An 11,614-nucleotide genomic window follows, 5' to 3' on the forward strand; every position below is an offset into this window, starting at 1 on the left:
TAGGATTTATTTTTTTTTTTTTTTTTTACCTTAAAATCCTCGATCTTTTATTAAACAACGTTGTACGTACTAATGCATGTTGAACGATCTAATTTGCGGCTTGAAACATTGGCGAAGAAACAGGGGAGTGAGGAGACGAGATGAAATCGTCCAATTTCTTGAACGATAAACTGATCTGTAGCGATCTCCCCCTGCAAAGCTTCTTCGCCGCCGATGACGCCACCGCCGCCGCCGCCGCCGCCTCGACGCCCTTTTTCTTAAGCACGAACGCTCTGATCCTCCGCAGCGCCACCCGCATGGTGGCGTCGTCCATGTTGGCGAAGCAGACGCGGAACCACCCGGGCTCGGAGCAATGGAACGAGTCGCCATTGGAGACGTTGAGCTTGACTTCATTGATTATGATCCGCCATAGCTCCAGCTCGGCCTCGAAGCTGGGGTCCTTGAGAAGCCGCCGCAAATCCATCCACACGAACAGCCCCGCGTTGCTGGTTAGCGTGGTTATGCCGACCTGCGCGAGTCCCCGCGTAAACGCGGCGTGTCGGGTGCGGAGCCGCTCCGAGCTCTCCCGCACGAATTTCTCCACGAAAACCTCGTCCGACAGCATGGACGCGACCAGGTGCTGTGTCTGGGTGGAGACGAGGCCGAAGCTCGACATCTTCCGGGCGCAGGTTACCACTTTGTCGTTGTAGGAGTAGAGGATTCCGACTCTGAACCCCGGGAACCCAAGATCCTTTGAGAGGCTATAAACAATATGAATCAGATCGAGATTGACTGGGAATTCCTGGATAATCTCGGCAATGCTGATGAATTCTGGGCGGTTGAAGACCGTGGCGGCGTAGATTTCGTCGCAGATTAGGTGGATGTTCTTGTCGGCGATGAAACACACCACATCTCTTAAGGTTTCCCGGTCCAACACCGTGCCTAGCGGATTCGATGGATTATTAATCAGCAATCCTCTGACTCTGATGTTCTGTTCTTGAGCTTTTTTATATGCTATTTCCAGAGCCTCTCTCGTCACCTTGAAATCATTTGAACTCTCGCAGATAACAGGGAAAAACTGCGCCCCTGTTCTCCACTTCAAATCTCTGTCAAATCTGCATTTCAAAAAAAAAAAAAAAAAAAATCCCAACTTTTAGCCGACAGGACAAGACAGTTAAAAAATGATTAAGAAAAAAACATACATACCCAGGATAATATGGGGTTGGGACCAGAAATGCATCCCCACGATCAGCCAAACAAAACGCCAGCGTTTCATGAGCTCCAGTTGCTCCCCCACTCATAACTATCCGGTCTGGATTGAATGACACTCTGTCTCCCCTCACTTTCTCCATGAATCTTGCCACTGCCTGTTAGTTGTTTCCAAAAAAAAAAAATCATGTTTTCATAAGTTCAAATGCTCATAACTTTGAGTAGTGTGCGTGTTTCAATTCATATATATATACATACTTTTCTGAATTCTGGGAGGCCATGATAGTCTTGAAAGATAGCAATGTCTTTAAAATCCTCAGACCCTTCAGGTGTACAAATGGAGGCTTTTGGGTTGTTCACTATCCAATCTTGGATCAAATCAAAACAAAGCTGTAAAAACAAGAAAATGAGCAAGCTAATTAAGAGGCTAAAAGAGAAAGTGATCGAGTAATTAACATGCATGCATGCATGAATAATATAATGGGTTTTGGTTAAAATTAAACCTGGTTTTCTGCTAAACCCATTTGAATGACACCCTGGGGGTTTTGTGTTAGGTGAAAAGGGTCATTCTCGAAAGCCTTCCACCCATCAAAGTAGGCGGAGTTCTCCGCATGTCCATCGCTGATGGCGATCTTGGAAAGCATCATCTCATTCTTCAGCTGCCTTGAGGTGATGAACTCCATTTCAGAAATACAAACTTAAATGCTCAGACGATCGAACGAGCCTTTTTTTTTTTGTTTTTTTTTTTTTAATGTTTCAGGTTAGAATGTTCTTCCTTTTTTTTCTTAGTAGTTGTGTGGTCGGAGTGATGGGGTTTATATAGCAATAGATGAGAAGAAAGATGACGATGATGATAGTGTAGGGTGAAGCTTCGCTGAAATTGTTGAAAGAGTGCAAGAAAATGTGATGGGTGGATAGGTACCTGTTGCTGTTACTCTGTTAGGCGGCTGGTTACGTATTTCTTAATGACCTGTATACCATAGTATGTATTTAATATATATATATGTGGGGAGAGAGAGGGGGTGATATATATAGTATATAGTATGTATATACACACAGAGACATGGTCCCCTGTAATACATCTCCCCTCCCTATTGATCCTTCCAATTTTACTATTTTAGTAGTCCCACAGGCCACAGCTCTCAATTGATTTGACATTTCTCGTTTGGTTTCCATTTGCTATCTATACGGACAGTGGCGGTGCAAACTCGGCTTTCTTAGCTTGCCCAATATTTTCTCTTTTTTAAATGTAAATTTTACTATTCCTTTCGTCCCATCCTCTATTTTATGGGCAAAAATTTGTGTGAAACTAATCACTTCAAAATAAAATGCCATACTTATATTAGTAAATTTAATGCTAAATTATGAATGAATATAATATTTTTACATTTTGATGTAAAATTATTATTTTTTTTTATCAAATATTTTATATTTTTTCTTATAAGTATTTCATTAGAGTTAATTTCATTTTTTGTCCCAGATCTATAACTCTATAAGTGACGATCCACTTTTAGTCATTTTTTTTTAGAACATCCTCATTTAGTCATCCTTTAACAAAATCGTTTAAATGTTGTTAAATACAAAGCTATTTTAATCTCTCTTTTTAAAAAAAAAAAAATACAAAGTAGGTTGAACCGCTATATTTTTTATGTTTATTTTTTTAAAAAAAATTCATAATTGAAGACCGAAATGTCCTTGTATTTCACGATATTTAAACTGTTTTGTTGATAAAGGACTAAAAATGGTCATACCACAATAATACTAGGACCAAAAGTGAATGTTCTAATAAAAAAGGACTTAAAGTGGATTGTCACCTATAAATCTAGGAGTAAAAATGAAATTAACTCTAATTCATTACTTATAATAGAAAATATAATACTTTTGATGAAAAAGGTAATACTTTTACATCTTATTTGTCCTTAAAACTATTACGTTTTCTTTTATGAGTAACAAACACTTTATTCCTAATTACTATTATATTTGCTAGTATAAGTATTACATTTGAATATAGACCTATCTCGTCTCACGGATAAAAGTTCGTGAGACGATCTCACACAGGCGTGGAAGATAAATGATATCATGAATCACAATGACCATCTTGCAAGATGGATCTGAATCTAGCTATGATATAACGATTGGACTTGTAATACATAGTAGAGAAAAAAATTGGTGTGAGAATGCCGATAATTATACTACCATGGTCTACATTATTACAAAGTGAACCACTAATAAATGTTTGTTTTAATTGAAGCGTGCTCTATATCAACTAAAAGCTTAAGCTGATAGTGAGTTCCAATGGTGATTCGAACTCGAACCCATGACCTTTCCATATCAACTAAAAGCTTAAGCTGATAGTGAGTTCCAATGGTGATTCGAACTCGAACCCATGACCTTTGGTCTAGTTCTGATACCAAATTGAAGCATGTACTCCATCTCAACTAAAAGTTTAAGATAATAGTTGGATTACACGTTAATGGCTATATGCTCACAGTTTTAATATATTGAAAATTTATTTTTTAATGTATTAAAGGTTATTCTTTAAATAGTATATTAAAATAAACTATTGTACATTAAAATGAATATGTAGTCTATTAAAAATGAACATTCAATATACTAAAAATAAATTTGTATACGTAGACTAGGTTCCACAGTATAATGATTGGACAATGCCATGCCAAATTAAAAGTATCATCATTAATCTAGAGATCAAGTTATAATCTTAATCAATACCCATAATTATATGTATTTTATTTTATTTTTTATTACATGCTGACATGACATGCTTTAGATAGATAGGGATGCTTTAAATAGCAATTTTTTCTATTAAAAAGTTTTTTTTTTTTTTTTTTTTTTTTGGGAATAATTCTATTAAAAAGTTAAATTGCAAAAGAACACTATATGAACGTGATCAAACGAGTGAAGTGCCCAACTAGTTTCTTAATCTATACATTTATCTTTCTTACAACATTTACAATGTATTCGATATGATTAACTATCCAATTATAATATAATTATATTTTTATTTTTATTTTGTGGCTCATAATTATCTATATAATCATTTTTATCACTTTTAATTTTTTTCAAATCAACTAATTTCAATACAAAAATAATGACATTTTAAACATGTGAGTCAATACAATCTTTGAATTAATTTTTTTTTTACACCAAAATTATATAAGAAATTTGTGGCCAAGCATCTTGTGCGCAGATGGCACATTTGTGGCTCCCCTTGAAGAAAGGTCTCACGATCGAACCCTAGTGGTGGGGTATTGACCCTTTGGGTGAAAAAAAAAAAAAAAAACCCATTCATAACTCTACTAACAATCTAACATATATCATAATACAAAGTCCACTCTATGCAATCTGACAAAGAACAGAATTTTTTAGTTTGCAAATAGTTTAACAAAAGAGACATAGACATGAGAAAGCACCTTGATCTTTCCGAAAAACCCAACCAAATCCCATACTGCCACGCACCCTCCTAGTCCACATTGAGCTTAAGCCATCCCTCATTTGGTTTTTTCCCATTTCATTATGAATGTAGGATGCAACAAAGTAGACTCATGATCTTCATCTGTTGTTGCACAAATTAAAACTACAAAAGTCACTCGTGGCATGCTTGTGAATCAATAATTTAGAGTATGTACATGTGAAAATAATATACAAAGAATATGTTCTATTGTTCTACTAGTCAAATATTGTATATTATGCAAGATTTATTTAATGCACATCCTTAATTCCTTAAGGTAGTGATTTTAGATTTTCTTCATCATCAAAAAAATTATTGTATATTAAGTGGTTAAATAAATATGTAATGAAAAAATAGTGCATTTATGAGGAGATAATAAAGACAATAAAAGAAATTATATAAACATATGGAACTGGAAAAAAGAAAGGAGGGAAGAAAAAAACCCAGAAATTATATATATATATATATATATATATATATATATATATATATATATATATACACACACACACACACATACATACAAAACTATAAAAAAAAAAAAAAAAAAAAAAAAAAAAAAAAACACGAACAAACAAACCAACAAACATAGAAACATATTATTGTACTTTAGTAATGATGAGAAATTATTCATATGAACTAGCTTGAAGGATGTTTGGAAATATGTGTATTTATATGAAGGATTTATAAGTGTATTTTGGAATAATAAAAAATAATGATTCCAAATGGCTAGGAATATCTAATACCAAGGGTGATCTTGAAAATGACTATTCTTATTGCAAGAGAATAACTTATTTTGCAGAATTCTATTTCATTATCATAAAGATCAAACCAAACATCACATTTACTGAGGATCGAATCCACAACCTCTTATATAAGATAGCAACTTAGTGCCACTAGGCCACAAAGTCCTTAACTTTTAGTACTCATACTCAATTTCTATTTTCTTTGTTTATTTAGAATGATAAAAAGTCATACCGACAAAAAAAGATAATGGGAAAGCACGGCAGCACGATAAAAGGAAAATATTTTCGTAAGGATTTTCCCCCAAAAGAACCAAAAATGGACAGACTGTTGTGATTCTCATGGGTACACTTGGTTGAATTTGGACACTTGGTATGTATGTTTTTGTTGAATTTTATCATCATCATAATAATAATAATAATAATAATAATAATAATAATAATAAAATTGTTATTATTTGCCAACTACCTTGTAATGTGATAGTATCCTGATTATCATTCCAATTGGATTCGAACCTCGGTATTGGGGACTTAGATTCTTTAGACTAAAAATATTTAAGAAAATTTACAAACAGATATTACGGAGTACTATCTTGTATAGAATCAGGAGTATATTAAATTGCAAGCCATATATACTTTTAGGGCATGATCATGATTCACATACAACATTATCGTATCCGCTAATTTGGTCGGAGAAACTAATTTTGCAGCCACAATGAATACATGGAGACCATATGAAAATAATTGATCTTGTGATAAGTAAGGATGAATTTCAATTGTCAGTTAAAAAAAAATACAATTAGGGATGTTATTGTTATTAGGGGAATCAAAGTCATTGTTATTGTTTGATAATATGAAACTTAGATAATGTGAAATGTTCAAAAAGAAATTTTACCTCATGTATATCATATTACATTAGTGAAAATCTTATGCCCCTTAAACAATTAAGCCTGTTACATAAGATATTCTTAATGAGACATTTTTTTGTAAATAATTTATGAGTTATTATACAGAACAAAATTTATCTAATGCCTATATTTTAAAATTAAAAAAAAAAAAATACTCCGCAGTACTCAATAAAAATGCATGTGAAGAGGCAGAGATGTAAGTAGCACATGGGAAGTCAGGACAACAGTACAAAGTCAGCCAGGACGCAAGTCAGAAGTACAAGAAACATTTCTTTCTCTTTTTTTGGGTAAAGAAGTACATGAAACATATGTTTCGCACCTCCTTAATTCGCATTTAGGAGACCGTTTGGTTGAAATTGTTGAGCATATAATTATTACAGCCTGTTTGGTTCGCTAGAAAATATTTGAATAAAAATAGCATTTAAATTTTATGGAAAACAAATTATCGGAAAAATAGATTTTATTGTTTGATTGGTGAAAAAGAAATTATTGAAAATATGAATTCTATTGTTTGGTTGGACTTGAAAAGATAATGAATTATGAATATAAAAATCAATATGCCCTTAACTCAAATAGTGATAATAAATTATATTATATATAATTACGTATTTTATTATAATAATGTAATAAATATTATTATAAATATTTGGTTTTTGTATATGATTTTAAAACTTATAAAACATTATATAATATTGATAGAGGAGACTGACGCGCAGAGGTAAGAAAGAAAGAAGAAAGAAAAGTGGCGACAAAAAATAAGAAGAAAGAAAATGGTAAGAAGATGAAGATTGAAGAAGAAACGGGTGAAATGTGGCTGGAGGGGAAAAAGAGGGAAGAATCCAAAATGAATAGTAGGGTTTGGCTATATATAGATATATGTAATTAATAAATTTTGATGAGGGTAAAATAATCTAATATTATTATATTTTCTTTCCAATTCAGTTGGAAAACGAAATACCAATGTTTAGGCCAGATTTTCTTTTCCTTCACCTTTAGGAAGTCAAATTTCTATGGAAAAGATTTCACATTCAAACATTTTCTTACATTTTATGAAAAATCTTTTCCATGAAATTTGATTTCCATCCAACCAAACGCCTCCTTAATGTGTAATCCAGTTGAAATTATATAATTATTATATAATTAAAGGAATGTAAATTTTGAAAAGTAACATTTTCATACTTGATTCATATTATCTTACTTTCATAAGTAAATGTAACTTTCTTCAAAATCAGCAACATATCCTCCAAATAAGATTATAAAGTTAGGATCCGCACGGGTTTAGCTCAATGGTTTAGTAGGCAGTATTTAGGGTAAGAGACCAAGGTTTGAACTTCAGCGGCGGCAATGTGGGAATTATGTCCAGGCCATGTCTACTAACTCATTGAGTCACTGTGATTGCTCTGCCGCGTCGGAGTGTGGGGGGTAAGATTATAAAGTTAGGGAATGCAATTCCATCATAAGTCTTAGGTATTCTAACATTATCATGCATATTTACTATTTTTTATCAATTTAATTATAATTATTATGAAATATAGTATGTATTTTATGTTAGTTTATATATTATACATATCATATTTAATTATTTCTGTAATTATATTTTTATTTTATTTCTTATTACGTCATGTTAGCTTATAAAGTCATTTTGTTTCTCAAGTTCAAGCTCTAAGTTAATTATTTTTAGATCATATACTTATATATATTACCATTGTCTTATTTATTTCTTTTAAGTTTGAAATTTATTAAAATACATGAGAATATGTTAAAGGTTTTAAAGTAAAAAAAAAAATATTATAACATAAAAATAATCATAAAATATGTTTATATTACATACCTCGGTTTTAACCAAACACATAAATTTAATCTTTACAATAATTTAACATTCCCTAAGGTAATCGATTTAACATTTTGTGAACCAAACGTCCTCTTAATTTCTTCACTAATTCTTCGACTTGACTAACTAATACTTCACCATCTACGGCTCTGTTTGGCAAACCTAGCTGAAAAGCTATAAGCTAGGAGCTGAAAGTTGAAAAGGAGCTGAAAGCTGAAAAGCTATAAGTTCGGAGCTGAAAACTGAAGAGCTATTAAGCTAGCTGTTATGATTGAAAGTATTTGGTAAAATTAACTTTTTGATAAGCTAATAAGTGTAAAAAGACTAAAAAGGACATCTTCATAAAATTTAAATTAGTTTGTTTACATATTAAAATTTAATATTTTATCTTTAAAACAAATTAACATATTGAAATAAAACTATTAGCATAATCATGATCTAGCATCTCATAATGAAGTAGCAATATTGTTGCAAATCTCACAACAACAACAACAACAACAACAACAACAATAATAATAATAATAATAATAATAATAATAATAATATTTGCGGTGAAAGTTGCGGATAAAGGAGAAGATAAAATAGTTCTAATTGTGAAGGGTAAATTATGTCATTTCTTTAAAATAATAAGGATAAAGATGAAAAAAAAAGTTAGGAAGCTATGAGTTTATTTTGAACTTTCAAAATAAGCTCTTATTTTAAGCTAGGAGCTTATTTTGGGAACATTACCAAACAGAACTTATAACTTATTAATAACTTAAAATAAGCTATAAGCTCCTATATAAGCTCTGCCAAACAGAACCTACGTGTCGAGTAAATAATATTATCATCATCACATAGGACGGAAATGGTGCTGAAAAAAAAAAACTTGTGATAATACAAAAGTCATGCTTCATTCTTTTCGAGGTTATATTATCATTATTAATAATAATGGTCACGGTAAAGTCCACAAATTAAATCATTTTATTACCATTTTTTAAATGCCAACTCACTTATATGATAATTTCATATGAAATACATTAATTTCATTATTTGTAGATAATTTAAGCTTTACTGTTTAGAAGTTAATATATATAGCTTTTTAATTTGCTTGTTACATTTAATTCAATATATTCTTTGATGTTAAACATGCATTTTTTTTTTTTTTTGGTAATGTTAAACATGCATTTAATTGAGTAAATAACTACTAAAAAATGTGTATTAAGTAAACATCATTCTTATTTAATAGTTTGGTACAAGGATCATATTTTATCTACTTGGTCATCCTTATTTATGACGATTTCTATATTTTAAACAAGTTAATTGTCATGAATGAAAAATCAGAAAAGATTAAAAAAAAAAAAAGAATTAGATATTCCCATAATCCACCAAACCCTTCAGGTTTCCACTTTCCTACTTAGGAATGAAAAAATGGGGAAAAGGTAAAAGCGAAATTTAAATACATAATTAATTCTTACCCCAAATACATAATTCATTCTTCCATTATTGAAAGTACTTTTATTCTTGTATTATTAAATTGGTCAATTTTCTTTTTACTATAAATTAAACAATGTGGCAACCAATGATAATAATTTATTTTGTTAGTTTACACTATTAAGTTTGTTTACCTGTTGTTGATATAATTCATTGATTTCACTTATTGTAATTTTTCAATTTATTGAAGAAAAAAAATTAGAGTTAATTTTATTTTTGGTTCGAGATTTATAAATGACAGTTTACTTTTAGTCACTTTTGGTCCTAATATTATTGTGGTATAACTATTGTTAGTTGGTCCTTTGTTAACAAAATCATTGAAATGTCGTTAAATACATGGACATTTCAATCTTTTTTATACAGAAGAGATTGTCCCACTCTATTTTATTTTAAAAAAAAATCATAATTGTAGATTTGTAGATCTAAACGCCTTTGAATTTTACGAAATTTAAACAGTTTTGTTAATGAAGGACCAAAAATAGTCATGTTACAATAACACTAAGACCAAATGATGATGTTTTAAAACAAGACTTAAAGTAGATTGTTACCTATAAATCTAGAACCAAAAATGAAATTAACTCTACATTATATTTTACAACATGTTTGGTTTGTTCAATAAAAATTAGAAAATTAAAATTATTTATCCGCTTATATTGATCCATAATAATGAATATACGTATGAAATAGAGAATAAATACAATAGAAATTCCATTACATTATTTGATTTTTAAAGAGTATAAATATGATTATAGAAAGAGTTCTATTTAAGCATTCGGTTGGTTTAAAGAAAGAATTAAAATGGAATAAACAATTAAAAATAATACATAATTCAAATACATACATAGGTGTCTGTGCATGCACGCGTGCAGTGCCATTATTAATATTATACAAAAATAACTATTTTTATAATTTAAAAATAACTAATATCAAACACTTTGAAAATGATTATTCTGTTGCAAATGAATAGCCAATCAGATGTCATTTTTTTAAATAGAAATACAAAAATTTGTATGAGATTTTCTGACATTCGGTACTTAATATAAAATACTCCGTACTTTTTTATTTATTTATCAAGAGTGTAATACTCTTTAGCATTAGACAATCGTAATAATAAATAGATTATATTGGTTCGCATGGACAGCTTAACTGATCATAGAGGTGAAAGCTGGAAAGAATGATCAGGGATCGCGTCTCATCAGCGGAAGTGTGAGAGCAACCTCTCAAAGTGAGGGGAGCTCCTTGTGCGCAGTAAGCACTAGCATCTGTGGTTCATGTACAGTTGAGTTACCATGTGAGGGGGCCTCCTTGTGTGCAGTAAGCAAATGTCTAGTCTCTGTGGTTCATGTTCAGTTGAGTTACCATGATTTACATCCTCTCAGATGCTCTGTCTGACCGGGAGATTGGGGTTCAACCTTTTGGAAAGAATAAATAGATTATATTGTGACAATGTTTTGAGGTCGACTTTTCATGAAAACTGTTTATTGGGTTCGGTTAGAGTCACATACATCCTTCATCTAAAATGCATATTCGGATAAGTTACGAACTTTTCCATATAACTAAAAAAAAAAAAATTAAATTGAACAAGTTGGCCTGGTGTGGAAATCTGATCTGAATGGAAATTGAATTTGAACAGCATTATATTGCTAGTGATTGAACAACACTGGTAGGGTTATTCTGAATCGAACTAAATCTTGCATTCCGTAACTTAAATTACGACAACTCAATTTAATTATCAAAAATATATTTGAAAATATATATGCATTATTAATGGAGCTGATAACTACTGTTGACGTAACTAAACAACCGACATTACATTTGTTGCACACCGCCTATAATGTGCTGGCAGAATCTCAGGAAACTTCACCCTATCCCATTCTTCCTCAATTATTAACACACGTACGTGTGATCCTAACGTTGACCACTTCATATCAAACTCCAAAGGATCCGATTTTTCCTAAAATTGTATATTGTTTTGAGGTTGTTACTTAGTACATGTCATGGG

General features: G+C 31.1%; 1 protein-coding gene across 1 annotated transcript in view; it reads right to left on the bottom strand.

The window, feature by feature from the left end:
- The window catches only part of LOC109165764 (1-aminocyclopropane-1-carboxylate synthase-like), a 2,134-nt gene extending 176 nt beyond the window's left edge, over nucleotides 1-1,958 (bottom strand). Inside the window, exons 1-4 of the mRNA XM_019314682.1 lie at nucleotides 1,692-1,958; nucleotides 1,447-1,578; nucleotides 1,186-1,346; nucleotides 1-1,094 (exon numbers count right to left, since the gene is read on the bottom strand). The exon at nucleotides 1-1,094 is cut by the window's left edge and continues 176 nt beyond it. Of these exons, the coding sequence (XP_019170227.1) occupies nucleotides 89-1,094; nucleotides 1,186-1,346; nucleotides 1,447-1,578; nucleotides 1,692-1,871 (1,479 nt within the window). The 5' untranslated portion in view covers nucleotides 1,872-1,958 and the 3' untranslated portion in view covers nucleotides 1-88. The remainder of the gene's footprint in view (nucleotides 1,095-1,185; nucleotides 1,347-1,446; nucleotides 1,579-1,691) is intronic.
- Nucleotides 1,959-11,614: the final 9,656 nt, after the last annotated feature.

The sequence above is a fragment of the Ipomoea nil genome, unplaced genomic scaffold (assembly GCF_001879475.1).
Source record: "Ipomoea nil cultivar Tokyo-kokei standard unplaced genomic scaffold, Asagao_1.1 scaffold3069, whole genome shotgun sequence".
NCBI classification, from domain to species: domain Eukaryota; kingdom Viridiplantae; phylum Streptophyta; class Magnoliopsida; order Solanales; family Convolvulaceae; genus Ipomoea; species Ipomoea nil.